Below are 17,729 nucleotides of genomic sequence, written 5' to 3' on the forward strand. Positions count from 1 at the left end.
GTTTATCTTCTGAATCTTGTTTCCAAACCTAATAATGCTAACATTGTGTGGTACCCCACGTGGAAAGGATCTCAAGGCACCCTACAGTGCCAGGGCACCCTGTGAATCGCTGGTATTGAGACTACTTATGGAGTGTGTGAACACATAACACAGTCACTATAGAATATATTGCCTATATTTCATATTATAAAGGGAGCGGATACACAATACACATCCTTATGCTGAAAATGATGACTAATTATTAACTGATTAAAAAAATTAGAGACACCCATATACCATTCCATATGTTCTTTCATAGCCAATTTCCTTCCAGGGTTACTGTTTGCTCCGGGTAAATCAGTTCGCCCACTTCTTAATGGTCAGGTGCTATAATACACCCAATTCAGGCAGCTAGAGCTGGTCATGTGTCTGCTTCTTAACAAGAACTAAATTTACTTTGGAGTATAAACCGTGGTAAATTACTCCATGCTAACTGTGTTCTGTGCCTTCGCCATAAAGCAGTCAGTTCAGTCAATGTGTTTTTTTAGTATAAGTTTATTCTATTTTAGAATATTAAAAACAATTTATAAGAACTTTTTATAATATTCCTAGTATCTGACAAAGTAGGTTGTTGCCTATGAAAGTTCATGAACCAGTTAGTCTCTAAGGTGCCACCGCACCCCACCTTCTGCCTCTATAATATTAGTGAAATAATAATTAAAAAATTAATTCTTCCTAATTACACGTCAAGAATGTTGCTATCAGAAACAAAAACCAGAGACCACCAAGCAATTACTCAGTGCAATAATTTTTAGTTATAAAGGAAAGCTTAGCCATATAACCAGTGTAAATTTCCACAAGCTGTTATGCTAAATTATACTGAAATCAAATTTTCCAATCAACTTTAAAGTATTCTGAACCAGTTTATGAAAATGATATATGTGATAATTGCTCTCATATTCATGGACAGGATTTATGCAAAATGCAAATAAAGGAAAGTAATTCTGCAAATAAAGGAAGTTGTTGTTATTTCTCTGAAATGACAGAAGTTGGAATTAATTTATTTGCCAAAAAGAGCATTCTACATTCTACAGTTTAACTCAGTAATCACTAATAAGTTAGGATGGCAGCTGTTGTACATGTTAAGCTAACAAATGTTACGTGACCAGAGATGACTGGCATGACATGTGGCTGTAGTTCCTTTATATAGTCATGTTCTAAACTATTTAAAAAATGTCCACAAAAAGTCCTTTAAAAGGAATATTCTCAAGCAGTTTCAGAGAACTGCTCTTATATTATGTATCCCCATTCAGTTACATGCATATGCTAATAACATGATCATTTAAGATTTAAATTTAAAATGTGCAAATAGTAAATAAATTGCATTTTTGAATATCAAGTGCTTCTCAACACTGACGTGAAGCTGGATTAATTTCACTGGAACCAGAGGGCATGTATTCTGTTTCCATAATCAAATATCTGTTCAACTTTTCGTATTTATGAACATAAATCTGAACATATACCCATAGGTACAAAATGGTTTATTCTCTAGCCAAATTATTAGGCTGAATCTGAACTGCAGTAATAAAATGAATGTCTTTTATCCTTATACTCAAGTACTGCTAGCACATTTTTGATTGATTCAAAATTTTCAATAATCTTTTTCTAACTCTTACCTACATATTTGTTATACTGATAAAAACTTGTCCATTTCTTGCTACCATTACATACCTCTAAAGTAGTTACAAATGAAGCCATTCACTATTCTAAGGATTCAGTAGGTCTTAATGTTGCATGATTTACAAAACAAAACTGTTCCTACTTCATAACATCACATTAAGGAAAAGCAGTTCCTAATTTGATTTCTGTTAGGTCATTTCAGTAACAGGTTTATTACCCTAAAAGCAGCTAGAAAAGCTATTTATAGATACCAATGTGCTAGTCTAATATTACTCTTATTTTTCATACAAAAAGACCCACATTTGATAAATTTCTCATTTAAAGTTATTCAGTGCTGTATGATCTAATTTCTTCATTAGGTAGCACTGAGTCTCTTTTCTGATTAGATAAGTATCCAAGTGAAAGGAAATCATCAGACTTTCAGTTTTCACTGGGAGGGGGTAAGCAGGGTGGGTCTGATTTAAATCAAATTGATTTAAATCATTAATTAAATCACTGGTCAGGAAGCCTCGGTTTAATCACTTTTTTCTACAAAAGGTACATTCTCGTTGTTTGATGTAACCTTCATTAAAATAGTCCCAAACAGGGTCTCTTTTACAGCCTGGCAAGCCTGCTCCCATAATAGGTTTCCCTTCTACCATACCATTCCCGCACTAGATCTCAACTCAATGGAGTGGCTAACTCAGAAACTTACCCCTCAAGACTTCTGGAATATTCTGCTCAAAACGTTTCTCTTTTGTTTCTACTGCCCCTCCCTCCTTGCATTTATCTCTAGACTCCTCCTCCTTCCCCAGATCTACTCCACCCCCAACAATCCTCTATTCATTTAACTTCTTGAAACTTTGCACTATTAGAGAGATGTAACGGCTTAACTCCGTGTACATAAACTTGCAGAGAGACAAGAGGGCTGACGGATAGGTAATCAGAAGGGCTGCGCAAAGCTTCAGTCCCTGATTTGATTCGGTGGAGATTTAGTGGCCAAATCTCCGACTCCCAGTGTGCTTGGCAGCAGACCTGGAAGTAGATCAGAAGCACTTCCAGTCCACTTCCGGGTCCGCTAGGGAGTATGTGGGGTGCCTCTCCAGCTTGACAACTGGTGCCCCCTGGGTCTAGGGGGGCACCCGGGGTTCCCCCCCATGGCCGATCGCCGAGCTGGGGGGGGGGGGGGGGGGGAGAAGAACTTGCAGTCCACTTCCAGGTTTGCTGCCGAACATGTGGAGGTCTCCCCCGCACTCCTGTGGGATGCTCCATTCACCCCAGCATTGCAGCGATCACAAGCCATGCCTAGTACCTTGAGGTATATAGAAAAAACTTTTAAAGCTGTGTCTATGTCTGAATCACTGATTCTCTGAATCAGCATTGAATCTTCAGATTTGGATTTGGCCAAATCAAATCGGGGACAGTGATCTGAATCAATGAATTGAATTACTGTCCCTGCTTTGTGCCGAATCCAAGTCTAATAGGGCCTGCTTCGCACACCCCTACTAATCAGGTCTGTTATATCTCATCTTCATATACTGCTGTTAACAAGGATGTACCTCTGAAGACACAAATCTAGTTTGAGACCTGAAACTAAGCATCACAGAGATGTTTAATGGGATCTTCTAGACTGAGCACTGAGTCCTGTTGCGTAGAGTGGGTTTTTTAAATTTTTACTAATCTATAGAGAAGCCTCTGAGAACCCCATGAGATTGGGCCCTTGATATAGTCCACGGCCTCTTGTGACCTTTTTAGAAAAGTTTTATGACTAAGTTACATGAATATATTGTCTCTTATAGTATATAATTAGAAGTTATAATCCCTAGTCCATAACGATATCTTTGAGCTGTAGCATATCATAAATTAAAATTATCTTTATATAGGGTTTTTTTTTAAAGCATCTTAAGAAAAAAATACAACTAAATAAAAAAATCTGATTTAAATTTAAAATCCATTTTTTTATTTTAAAAAAATCATTGATTTTTATCCTCCCATGGTTAAGAGAAATGTGTGATGCTGGGATGAGATTTGGGCACTGGTCGGAAACTGAAATTTTCCTTTCAAGGTCAATTCAGTAAGGCCTTGCCTGAGAGATCACTGCTACAGAAATTAGGCTATTGTAATGTTAGGCCCTGATTAAAGAATTTCTCATGGTACATTCATACTAAAGTTGCATGTGGAAAACTTAAAAAGATGTGGCCATATCTCCCTAGTGATATTTTAACTGTCTTTATACTAAGGGTCTAGGTAGGGGCTATATAACTGTAACTGAAGAACAGGGTTATACACTGGTTCATCACATTTAACTGTAGTCTTCTCAGGATTAAGAGCAAGGTTTGGGGAAAATCATCCTTCCTTTGAACGCTGTGTTGTATTCATAGTTGTATAGCAAAATGTCATGCACTCCTCTTCTTCAGGTGCACATTCTAGATCAGAGATGGGCAAAATGCGGTCCGGGGGCTGGATGCGGCCTGCCAGGCCATTCTATCTGACCCACGGGGCCCCTAAAAAATTTAGAAAATTAATACTTATCTGCTCCTGGCTGCCTATCATGCAGCCCTTGATGGCTTGCCAAAACTCAGTAAGCGGCCCCTCGCCCAAAATAATTGCCCACCCCTGTTCTAGATCATCTCTAATATATGCATTAAGTTCTAATATATGCATTGAGTGTAGCAGGTCTTGCATCAAAAAATTTACACTCCAAAGTCAGATGAGACAAAAGATGTGTAGAAGCCTAAAGAAGAGCTCTTCTAATTGCCTTTTACTCCTTCTGCTAAACTGTGCAAAGGAGAAGACAAGTGACTGAATAGTAGCTCCTATCTGGAAGCATCACCAAAATGCGTCTTTAGAAGGAGAAAGGGAGGACCCGACACATGGGGATTGGGATTGGTGAATACAACGTCGAATGAAATAAAGCTCATAGATTAGTGGTTTTCTACCTTTTTAGATTCAAGGTACTGCTCAGAAAATGCCAGCTCTTAGTTTTCACTTGCTTTTTGCCTAAAGAAAAATAATAGAAACAAAACTTCTGTTGAAAAGGACTCGGAGGCTGTGTCCAGATGAGCGCGGCTGTGCAGTATGTGGCGCTGCAACACATCTGTAGCACCACACGCTGCACATTCAGTTGTTCCCTGTGCTGCAAGGCAGCAGCACAGGGTTTGTTTGTTTGTTTTGATCCTGAGAGATCCCAGGGTCAAAAAACACCGTGCAAAAAAAAATGCAGAGGGGTGCATGCAGCGGCTGGATCACTGCTGCTGCAGCACCAGGGGGCCCCCAGGACCTCAGGTAAAGCTGCTGGGGCCACTGCTGGCCCCAGCCTCCCCCATCCCACCCAGGGTAACCTGTCACACGCCAGAGGGCACGTGGCACTGGCGTTTCCTGGGGACAACTAGCAGTGGCGCAGGGAAACAAATGCCCACGCTCATGTGAACACGACCAGAAAGACCACAATAGGTCAGAACGTTTGTAACACCAGGGACTCCTGTTTGAAATCTCTGGGTTTATCTTGTGAATCACGTTTTCACATTTAAGAGTGCTAACAGTGCATGGGACACCGTGGAACACTTGAAAGGATCTCAAGGCAACCCAGGATACTGTAATACCCTGGTTGAGAATCGCTGACATAGATAAGAGAGACACGAGTTCATGCATCTGTGCTTACCTGTCATGAGTCCTCATAAAGTCCCAGAACTTCTTAGTGCCATTCTGAAAAATAAACCAAACCACATGAAGGAAATGGGTTCCAAATAAAAACTGACCAGTTAAAATCAAACATCAGTTTAGTAACAGTAACTTCCTGTATAGCTTGCCAAGACAAGCTGAGACATACTGCTTCAGTTTTTACCTTAACCGATCCAAAAACTACTTTGTCATTTTCAACGAAGCTTGAGAAGGAATTAAACTCCCTATCAGCAGCAGATTCATGCAGCTCAATTTAAGGTGCTTAAGCTCCATGCTGCAATGTTCAAAACCCACCCCTAGCCTCTCACTGTAGAGTCCATTAGTGCACTGCCAGGCATGCCCAGAAGTGCAGCTGTCTTTGCAGGGCTGAGCAGCTTGGCATCTATATCGCATCTAAATCCTTTTGCAATACAACGATGAAGTATTCCTCTGCCTAAGACATCTGACAGCATTCTGCTCACCAGAAATCAGAGTGGTCACAGCCACTTTCATTCAAAAACACTGGCGGCAGGGTGGTACCACCACCTACCTTATTATAATAATTTGGTAGTCTATACCTCCAGAAACAGGACTCCAATGATTCAAACCTGTCCCCATCCTCTACCTTCCAAAACAGTGCCCTACCCATTAGGACACCTTAACTACTAGATGTGTTTTAAAAGAGGATAATGAGAAAGTCTTCTGTTTTCATAAGCATAGATATTTAACTTAGGGCTGTGGACTTCACCCCAGAAACTAGAAGACTACAAGTTGGGAGTTGAGGTGCTCAGTGTGGATCCAACCCTCTATGGTTACCTACTGCTCTGTAAAAACAAAGGGGGAGGGGAGGGAAGAGGAACACGTGCAAATCACAGTGGCAACTAGCAGGCTCCCTTTCTCAGCTATTCTTGTGCCCTCCTTACTTCAGTTTCTTCTGCCACTTCCCTCGCTGCCAATTGTGTGCTGATGCCACCAGTGAGGGGGAACCAGCAATGACTGGAATAGGTGGGAGGCACAATGGTACCCAACTTTACGATGGTTGGGCATGAACCCACAAGGTTTTGGAAATGCTAGCCTAAAGTACACGTGTTAGTACACTTCAGCTACACTCAACACAAGATTTATCATTTCTATCAACTTAAATACACAAGCCAGGTTCCTTGCGCAAAGTGGAGAAGATCAACTGTAGTCATTAGAGCTTTGTCAATTTGCATCAGCTGAAATATTGCCAAGTGATTTATCTCCTTAAATCACAGTTTAGGTTTATGTAAAAAACTGAGAGTTCTCGGAAGGAAACTCTTGGTAACCGCCTCTCTTCTATCAGAAACGCAAGAGAGAGGCCTGTTGAAAATGTGATTATCTAAACAATGCCTGAAATAAAAAGTAGCACATAAGCAAGAAAAGAAAAATCATCAGGACCCACTTGTAAATGTGAAGGAAGAAGAAACAGAACATCTGAGTGCTTTCCGGCAGGTGAATAAGAATTTAAGACTAGCAGGCAGGAGTGGTGAAGGAAAAAGTGAGCTCAGTTGGTGAAGGTGTCACCCAGTATAGACAGGGTCTTTCAGCTCCATTACAGATGTCAGGGTCACTGAATACAGAACAGCTGGTGGGGATTAGATAACAAGCACGTTGGTTCAGAGATTAAGCTCCTGAGCTTTATGAGTTTACCAAGCTTTTTGAAAGAATGACCGTTTGCCTGCTAGCTGGGCTTTCCTTCATTCCCACAGCTCTAATTATAAAACAGTTGTTCACCTCAGGAGAAAATCTAGTCTACCATCCTTCAATGTGTGCACATAACTCCTATTAGCATCAACAAGAGTCACATGCACAGATCAAAGGGAGACTACTTTAGTTTTGAAACACAGTATAATGTTGAAAAAAGCAATATAGATGTGTGAATAGAAAGATTAAAAACCTTCATTCATCACACAGCCAACCTTGTTTCACCCAGGGATAAGTGCAGAAAAAGACAGTTGAAAACACTATGTACCAGAGCAGTTTCCACTAAAACTTAATGGGATGGCTCACTGCTTTATAGCAAGACAATATTTAACGTATTAACTCTATGGGGTCATCTCACTCCATTTGCAGGTTAAGCTCATCCATGGGACTGGAAACTGAGAACTTGTATTCATGCTTGTATTCATGGAGTATCCTTGCTATTATCCAGTGGTATGGTTTGCCTCTTGTTGCATGTGATAAGGAAAATTTGTGTATTTTAGGAAAATAATGGGTACAGGATATAATAAGGAGACATACCAGAGGTCAGAATCATCTGCACCTGCCTTTAATTGACTTCTCAGTGCTAGCTTTCCCATGCCTCAAAGGCAACACTCAGTCAATGGAGCCATGTCCACATTCATTCTCCCAATGTTGCTTCTCACCTCAGGAATCTCCTTTAGGAAACATGGCTATTCAGACTATGGATGGGCAGAAGAAAGCCTGAATTCTTGCTTACACGACCTGAATTTAGACAGTTAATTCCTGCAAAACTGCAGAGATGAGGCCAACGGGAGCAGCAATCCTTTTGGCTCTACATTCTTTTACCTGGATGATATGGGGCAGAAGGGTTCTCACACAGTTCAGGATAATTATACCTTGGAGATGGCACCACACTGTCCCATGCCCAAACCCAACTGAGATCTAACAGATTAGAATCTCTGCTCCCCAGGGGTATACCTCATTAACAGTAAAGAGATCTGGCTCAGAAATGATGCGTAATATCTTTAATATAACATAAAAGAAGGAATTTTAGCAAAAAAGGAGTTGAATGGAACAGGAAATGCATATTGTGTATGCAAATGACTAATTTGCACACACATAGCTCATTTGCTAGACTGTGAATACACAGAAAGATTTACTTATTATTAATGATTCCCTTAATGTAAAGAACCAACACCATAGAAGGGTTAATTTGCATTGAGTCCTTCATGATACTGTTTATCATCATGCCCTGATCAGATAGTTTAGACTATCTTCTGGCTACATGTGAATAATAATCTATTTTATATGATCAACCTGCACCTGTCCAAATAAATAAATCAATATACAAATGAAACATTCTAACATCCCATTGTTTACAGTGGCAGAAGCCCAAAAGAGCACTGTTCACGCCTATTGTCCAAGTCTACGGTAATTTGAACCCAACTGTATGGAGTTGAGTTTCTATTGTGCCTAATGCCTGGTTCTTTGCTAACAGACTAGTACGAAGGTTGCTAATTATTAATAGCATGTAAACAGTTACCAATGGTTCCTATGCTGCTTTATGTACGTTACAGAACATTAATTCTGCCCAGCTTACTATAACTTTGTTAAGCAGCATGTAGTATCACTGTCTTGATTTATCTGTCTTCTGTTTAACCTGAAATATATACTCACTACAGAAAATGGTGTATAGTTTCATACAGTTAAAAGTCATCTCATACTATTTATCAAATAGTTTCAGTCTATTTAAGTTCCACTGATGAAGTAGTAATATTTATTCTTGCTTCTCAATATGTATGCAAATAATACCCTTCTTGTTCTGCTACCCCTGATGCTGTCGACAATTTTAGCGTTTACACTGAGAACACTGATAAGCATGTGTGATCATCCCAACAGAACTGGTCTCTCCAGTCTCACCATTAACTGCAAAAATACCCCAAATGCTTTCATTTTATTAAAATACTTAACATTGATTAAAAAAATACCTATTTCTAAAGTTTCTCAAAGGATGGTGTTCCAAATATCACTACCTGAAAAGAGTACCTGTAAAAATCAGATTATAAAAATCTACAGGCTGATGTGTAAAAGAAATGGGGTTATTATTTATTCACATTTAAACAATTAGTCTTAAAATAAGAAATGTGTCCTACAATGTCTTACGGAAGCAAAGATATGTGCAGTGTATTATGTTGTGTCTTTACCTGTGCAGAGAAGCAGCTCTGTCATTCCAACAATATCCTATGATACCATACAGTATTGGACCCAGTAAATCTTTCAACACAAAGTCATCATGCTCCCACTTTATACTTAGTGATCGGGCTCCATCACGGTGCAATACACATACTGTATGCACAAGTGCAGCAAGTCAACAGAGTCGTATTCCAAGAGAAGCCATACGTGAGAGAACTCCAGTTTCATATTACAGGGAAGAGATTATTTACATAGGCAAAAAATAAATATAGTCTGTTTCTTCCTGGAAAAGCAAGTATGAATGAGACCTCCAATAGTGTGAAAAACAATTGTCAAATATAAATATACTGTTATAAAAAACAAACAAAAACAGACCCAAAAATTATGGTAATGCATAAATTGGGGGCAGCCCTTTTTTGTTTTTAAAAACAAACAAACCAAAAACCTCCCCAAAAAAGCTTTCACTGGGAAAAATCCAAATATTAGTCAATTTAGCATTTACACAAAGAAACTGAAATGAAGTAGTTCTTTATCCCTTTTAAATATGAAATGAAATTTATGGCTCTAGGCGTCACAATACCAAAGGCATAGGTCCGGATCAATCGTGGAAACTGAGAGCAGTTCAGATGCTCAACTCTGAAATTCCAAGGGCATGATGCCTAATTTCTTTAGGCTCATCTGAAAAATCACAGACAGAAATAACTGTTGCTTGCCTGACTAGAACAGTTCCCCCATGGAAGAAATGTTATTTAAATCAAAGTTTCTATGGTTTCCAGGAGGAGGAAGGGCTAGGTGGGAACAAGAGAGGAGAATGACGGTAAAAATATACTCCAAGACGAAACCACACCTGTTCCTGGCAAACTTCCATTTACCCATGCCATTTTGGCCTCTCGGCTTGTGCATTTGAAAGGGACAATACTCAAAGGCCCTAATCCCCAAACAATAGAAACTTTTCCATTGATTCTAGCAGGCTTTGATTCAGGCCCTTGCTCTATGGAAACGTTCCTTATTTTCCCTCATCATTACCTGTTTTTCCTTGTGTTAGATTTATACAGGCCCTGAAAATATACACAAATCCCAAAGAAATATATATAACAACTGGAATTAAGCCACTTTTGAGTCCATGTATACACGCATTCTTGTTTAACTTCCTAGATAATCTGTATTCTATGTGGTTGTGTGTGCATGTATGTATAAAATGATGACAAAATACACTATGTATAATGTATTTTTGTCATCATTTTATACATACATGCACAGACAGTTATTTTTATTGATAAAATAATGTTTCCAGCCAATATAGTTTTATGAATGCACAGATTTAAGCCAGCAGACAAGGTTCTTTGGGTAAATGTGATATCTTTTATTAGACCAACTAAATAGTTAGAAAAATTGTTCTTTTCAAGCTTTTGGGCTCAAACACCTTTCTTCAGGCAGAGGGAGAGTCTGCTGGTGTTTTGTGTGCTCTCCTGGGTAGAATAGAAGCCAAAATGCAGGTCTGTGAAATTTCCCTCCCTACCCAGATTTCATATTGTGAGAAAGTGTGAGGGGGAGGCGATATTACACTGCCCCTCCCTTGCAATCCCACTGAAACAGAGGGGATTGACCATAGGTGTAAAAGAGAAAAATCTGAACCCTTACCTACGCCAAAGTTGGGATGCACTGTATTTTTGGATCTTTTATAACATGAAATGTTTAGCCGCATATAACCAACACAGATCATGTTACAGCAGTGTTTTCTTCCAGCGCTTACAAGGTCATTCGAAAACCAAACTTCTAAGAGACTGTAGCAGTTGTCATTAACTGAAAGCCTTTGACCCTTCGTATTGAACACTCGGTCAGCTTTGTTTCGGGGTGGGGAATGGAAGGCTTGTGCAGGAAGGCAATGGGACCCTGGGAGCCTTGTTAACCCCACTGCTTGCCTGGTCTGCTATGCTGCTGTAAAATAAGTTTTGAAAATGTTATATTAAATAAAACAAAATTCTGTACAGCGTAAAGTCAAGTTAGGATGGTTAATTTATTGATTTCTTGACTCCTTGATAAAAATATTTTCACAATGTAACATTTCGCCACAGGAGCTGGTGGAGAACTGAATGAAAATTAAATTACAACAGAATCCACCTACCCTAGTCTGCCTACGCTAAACAAAAAAAAAATCCATGTTAAAATAATTCAATATGGTTAACTTAAACTAGCAGAAACAGTATTATCAGTGACTCTGTGCCCAAGACTTTTCCTCAAATCTGAACACATGTAAACTATGGTATGGAGAAACATATTCCACTCTACACCAAGTATGTAAAACCCATCTCAGGGTCTTCGTATCCCAAAGACCTCTGGTGGTCTATGAATAATTACACTGATGGTTTTAATCCACAGTTTCCACTGGACACACTTCCACATCACAAAATAATTCTCAGAACTGCCTATATGGGTCGCAGTCTGAGTAGAGATGGCAAGAACTGACTGGGCCATAAAGACTGAACTATTTTCTCTTTTCAGAAGACCAGTGCTGTGGCATGCTGGCTGGGCACTGCAGGACAGCTTGTACTGCCTGGCCTCTGTATGATGCCTTTAACATGTTAAATGTTATGGAATTGCTAAATTCTATTATACTGTACATCTAAAATCTGTCCTAAACATTCACAGATATAGGACTGAGTTCTTCTCTCAGTTACTCTGGTGGAGATTCACTACTGCTTAAAGCAATCAATCAATCAATTCAGATTTCCTCTGATTTAAATGAGGGAAAAAACTTGGCAAATTATAATCCCTGGCAGACAACAGAACAATGGTGCAATTGAGATCAGAGGAATTTTATGCCCCACTCCAAGCAATATGCCTCCTGACACGCATGTCTGGCATAGCAGAAAATACAATGTTTGGGATTGGGCATAAAATTCCTCTGATCCCAATCACACCACTTCTGAGCTGCCCTGGCTTGATCCTGTACATCCTGCTTCTGATGCCGAACTCAGTTCCTGTCCCACTCCTGCTGATCATTATCATCAACATGGGGGTGCTACACATTCAATTCATGGCATCACACAAACGAAACACAAAGATGTTCCACATATTGTTGAATATCTTTGTGGCTAGTTTGCAACAATGTTACCATTTGTAGTGTGATTAACCCCTTAATCTCACCATAACTGTAATGTGTGCCAGGCCTCATTTTTGACAGAATAAAATTCACTTTTTTCAAATCACATTTAGCCACAGTCTGTTCAATAATTGGGGGGGGGGGAGGGGGTTGCTTTGATACATCTATCGTATTTAACAATCATGAAAGCTACTGATTGATCTCTGTTTATTCATAGGCACTGACTTTGTTTTTTGCTGGTGGGAGCTTGCAGATGTAAAGCACCTCCCCCCACCAAAAACCCAGCACTTTACTTTAAAAAAGATGCGTTCCATTACTGCGAATGCTCAGAAAAGGCAGCGTGTTACTTTGACCTGGCTCTGCAGTCTACAAAGATTGAACGCTTTAGTAGGGGGCTTTTAGAGCTTTTATCTAATAGCTGGCTGAATCAACTTTAGCTAAAAGCACCAAAAAGCCCCAATGAAGTGCCCAATCTTTACAGGTGCTGCAGAGTTGGGATGAAATAACACACCGCTTCTTCCAGTACAGCTTTTTTTTTTTTTTTTTTTTAAGGTCTGCAAGCATGGCTCTGTGGGTGCTGAGCACCTGATTTTTTAATTTTTTTTTTTGCTGGGTGCTTGAGCCCTGGAGCACTCCCAGAGTTGGCACCTATGTGTTTATTCACAGAAAGCTGGTGCTTGCACAGAGGATTACAAAGCTTCCATGCAACATATAGTACCGTTGATCTGTCATACTCAACATCAACACAAAGAGTTTGCACTCTGTTGAATCAAACTTTGGCCTCTTTGAGGCAACCAACAAGAAAGGAAACCAAGTATTTCATTTAGGATGCTGGGGCTTTTTGGTATGTGCACATATACTCAGGACAGACCAATGAACTTGAATTAAGAAGTCTTCCAATAAATATTTTCTGTGTTACAGTAAGACCTAAAGATAAGAAGAGCCTTGGAGATCCATTGTGGGAGATAATAACCAAAAAAAAAAAAATGGGAAGAATGCCTGCCCCAACCCTCTTTCCACTGAGTTAGAAAACAGACAAAAAGTAGATGTAATCTACTGTGTGCAGTGGAAGACGGAAAGGCAAATGTTTTATGGTTCCAGATAAGCTATCTGTATAAATTGTGAGCTTTTCATGACTTTCTGGTACTTACCAATCTGGACTGGAATCAAACCTGTAAACTAGTGATGAAATGATCCCTATTGCTGTAAACCATTTAGTCTCTATGAAGTTATCTTACATTAAATTCTGACTGTACTCTCACTACTCCACTTACTCTTTTCCTAGAGCTATGAAGACATAATGGAAGGTAATTTCTTTGACAAGAGGGGATTATGACCATACATTTTGCAATGAAATCATAAAACCATAATCCAAGAAAAAAGAAAACAGATAAGAGAATGAATTGCCAAATAGTGATCTTGAGACAAAAATCTAGGGCACCAAACCACCTCAAAGTTCCTGCTAGAAAGTTTCATTGTTTTATTGCATGTAAACAATCCACCACGTTTTACTTCTTTTCTTGATCTCAATATTTCTTTAAATTAATTTGGGACTTCTATTTCTTGAACTGTATATTCTTGAGCTCTTTTGTTGCATTTTATTACCCAGTCCAACCAATTTGTTCTAAAGAATTAATCTTTTTCCAAAGAATTAGATATATTGTAAAGTGAGGGGGGGTTTTTAATGCTACTGAGCATTATGTGATATTCTTATATCACAGAATTTCCTTACTGTTTTCGTGTTAAAGTGATCCATTTCACGCACACAACTGCTGGGAAGGAAAACACCAGCCCTATCACTTTCCTACGTTGTGTTCCTTGTCATATAAACCAGTCATAGAAGAATCGACAGCGGACAAAGTCATTTATTCCCAAAGGAAACCAAAATCTAAAAAGACAGGGCCTGCAGCTCCAGGTCACCCACATTTTTCTATGTACCCAGTCTTGCTCTTGTCACTTGCCATGCTGCATTTGGCTGGATCCCCTTCAGCCATGTCCAGCCTTCTGTGATGTGTAAAACTGCAGAGGTGAATTACTGATGTCATGAGCTCAGTAGTTTTTTGCCTTGTGACATGTGTGCTGTCTGAAAGGGGAAAATATTGAATCAAGTAGTTGTGTGCTAGCTTCTCCCCTCCCCCAGTTATGCTATGTTGGCCATGCGGAGCAGGGCTCCTATATAATAACCACAGAGAGGTTGGAGACGAGGATGCTACAGTTTAGCTCCCATTCCTCTCTGAATGAACCCTTTGTCTCTTTCCTTCTCATCCTATACAGTCGGTGCCCCTATCACTTTAAGCTACAATTTATTTGTTAAATTTCCATTTAAGTTCAATAGAAATTGATGCTGCATCTACTGCAGATTTCAGTGAGAACGAATCAGGATTTATAATCTAATAAGGAACAGTTTTAGCCCACTGCATTATTAATATCACAGTGGTTGTTATGTAAAATCAATGTGTGACATTTCCGGTGGCCACAGCAATTCCCCTGCATGACCTCTATACTTTTAGATCACTCTGAGCCCTGCATACTTTCATCTAATGCATTTTTGCTTCTATATCACAACATTATTGTTTGAATTACAATGTGCTGTATGAATAGCTATGCATTTTATTTTCAGAGTGAAGAACTATTGAAAAGTAGCAGGATGCTGTCTTGGGAGCTAAATAAACATACTTAAACTATGGTTTTGGATGCTTTTGAAAAGAAATACAGAATTAGTATTTACTATCCTGTTATGAAATCTGTATAATCAACAAAAATATATATACCATATGAAAAAGGAAGCCAGTCTGGACTAGTTATATCTTCTGTATAACAAGAAATAACGTCATCTTTCATTTTTTAAATACTTTTGATATTTTTGGGGTTTCCCAAAGGTGTAACTTTTTCCTCTCAAGATTTATATTTTGGCATTACATGTTTATAGATGATGAAGAACTGTTTACTTTTCTACATGACACAGGCATCTAAAACACAGCATCAACCAGTGACCATTCAACAGCCTATATGAAATAAACCTAGTTCGTATCCCAATCACAAAAGCCATGGCTTCAATTGGCTCTAACTGATAATCATGAGAGTCTCAACATAGAAGTTAAGGACAGCAGGATTCATGGAGGCTCAAGTATCCCAGTTCTAGAAAAGGTTCATTTCTTCCAGTTCAGCTTGGCATTCTTTGGTAGTGCAGCTATGGACAAGATAACCCTGCTGTGTGCTTTGCTGTACCCATCCTATATTCAAGTAACCTGAAAGGGAGTTTGGGGTGTTCAGTTCCTTGAGGTCAGGCCCAACAGGATGCGTAGATGCAAGTCTGTATTTTGTATCTTAAATTAGCTGGAAGCCTTTAGTCAGGAAAGGCACTTTTTAAATCATTTATAAAATACATTAGTAGAGACCACACTAGAGGTACCAAAACAGCACATAACCTAAGGTCAGAGGCTATAATTTTTACACCCCATATCAATTTTTCTCTTCAAAGCAAGGGTTCATTTGGCAGGAGATTGTAATGAAACTGCAACCAGATGGTTACGGCAATAGACTTTACCATTGAAAGGTGCAATTTTTTCACACTTTAGGAGGTAAAACAAATAGCTGAGAACACACACTCATTTATTCAACTGTTAATACAATACCTGAGCCAAGCCACTTTGTTCATTTTACACAAATCAACTGTCAGAACAATTACTACTAAGATACTTGATGTCTAAGTAAACCTTCTCTTATAATCCTATGGAAGTTTGCTTTACAGGTCACAATTGGTCTTTTGTGCATATCTTGCAACAAATGTAGTGGCTGTAGTTTCATTTTGCATATACCTACTATTAATATCCTTTAACACTAAATGAAATAAAATCCAGGAGAATTTCCAGGCTCCTCTTCCTCGTATAAGATGAAAAATTTAGTCACATTTGTAGTATGCCCCTATGTAACTGCTTTAATAAGCACTGTGATTAAAAGCAACTTCACATCACACACAAGTCATGCTTCATTTCCAAGCAGATATACAGTAGCATGTTGAAATCCATACCAGAAGGAACAGAGATGATGTGGTACTTGCATTAAGAAATGCAATATGTTCACAGGTCAAACTTAGGACTTTTCTTGCTAACATCAGTTTACCACGAGGTCAGCATACAATTTAAGGTTATAACACAGGATACAGATGTGTTTCTTCTGGCACCACGTGAATACCAATACGTTGCAGAAAAATTAACCATTGCTAGAAGCCACCTATTCAGTTTTTAAAAATGAGGGGTGTACCAATAGAGATTCTGGGGGCCAATATTGATAGCCGATTTTTAAGGAGGCATATTGGCCAATACTGATCCAATTTCTGATACAGCTGCATGCAGCTGGTACATCTGTTGTGGTGGAGGGCGGGGAGGGAAGGGTTGTGCGGGGGGCAGATCAACGCCCCTGCGGTGAGGAAGAGTGGGGCAGGGCCACGGCTTGTCCAGGGGATGTGGGAGGGGGGGAAGAGGGGGCGGCTCCTGCCACTACACAAACCCCTGGTGGGTACAGGGGGGGGGTGTCTGCGTTTTTCTTGTTGACAAAATTTCAAACTACACATTAACAATAAAGTGATGTCAAAGTATCTGAAGTTTGAAACTTGGTGTAGGCATACAATTCACAAGGAACAAATGTCTTTGCAGGGCCTCACAGAGATAGTGCCATTGGAAAACTGGCACTGAGCAGACAGAGTAAAAAAGTTTTCTGAGAGTTACCAGTACATACTTTAACACAGATCTACTGAATGTCTGTGGCATAATTAAATCTGCACTTAATGAAAAACTCATAGGTTTGGGATTTTTATTCACTTTCTTTAAATAACAAACAAGAAATAAACCCCCAACCTAGGATTAGTTTGCAGAATTACACACTCAAAAAAGAGAAAAATAATGACATTTAAAAATTAAGATTTTGCAGTTCACATCAAGTTGGCCACTTCACATTTCTGTAATATTTTTTATTCCTTTTCCCAAGTTAAATAAGTGTCAACCCTAGCATTTATCTCAACTTTTATATTTTAAGAGGCTGATCTGGTAAACAATTAAGTGCAAGTTTGACTTACTTGGATCAATGGGACAATGTACAATGTGCAAATATAAGAATGTTGTCAGTATTCAGAGGATTAGGGGCTCTGAGGGGCTGAGACAACTGCCCTGGGAAAAATCGGCAATAGAAATGGAACAGTCTTTGCTCTTAATTTTCATTATGACTATTGGTAACCTGTAGCAAAGTGAGTTATGCCTACGCTGCAAGCTTACTCTGCTGCTCTGTGTGGAAAGCAAAGGTCCTCTTGGAAAGCAAAGTATGCTCACACAGCATCGTGCCCAAGATAATCAACACTGCTGAGAGGCAGTGCTACATAGCCCTCTTGGAAAGCTGCACAAATGCTGCTGGGCTATTTCCGATTCAGGTGGCAGGA

The 17,729-nt window shown here is 39.3% G+C and overlaps 1 protein-coding gene across 1 annotated transcript in view; it reads right to left on the bottom strand.

Annotated features, from left to right (window-relative positions):
• The window catches only part of NUDT14 (nudix hydrolase 14), an 87,637-nt gene that overhangs the window by 43,582 nt on the left and 26,326 nt on the right, over positions 1-17,729 (bottom strand). The window contains exon 2 of the mRNA XM_006032173.3: positions 5,300-5,343. Within this exon, the coding sequence (XP_006032235.1) occupies positions 5,300-5,316 (17 nt within the window). The 5' untranslated portion in view covers positions 5,317-5,343. The remainder of the gene's footprint in view (positions 1-5,299; positions 5,344-17,729) is intronic.

Source organism: Alligator sinensis, unplaced genomic scaffold, assembly GCF_000455745.1.
Source record: "Alligator sinensis unplaced genomic scaffold, ASM45574v1 scaffold171_1, whole genome shotgun sequence".
Classification (NCBI taxonomy): domain Eukaryota; kingdom Metazoa; phylum Chordata; order Crocodylia; family Alligatoridae; genus Alligator; species Alligator sinensis.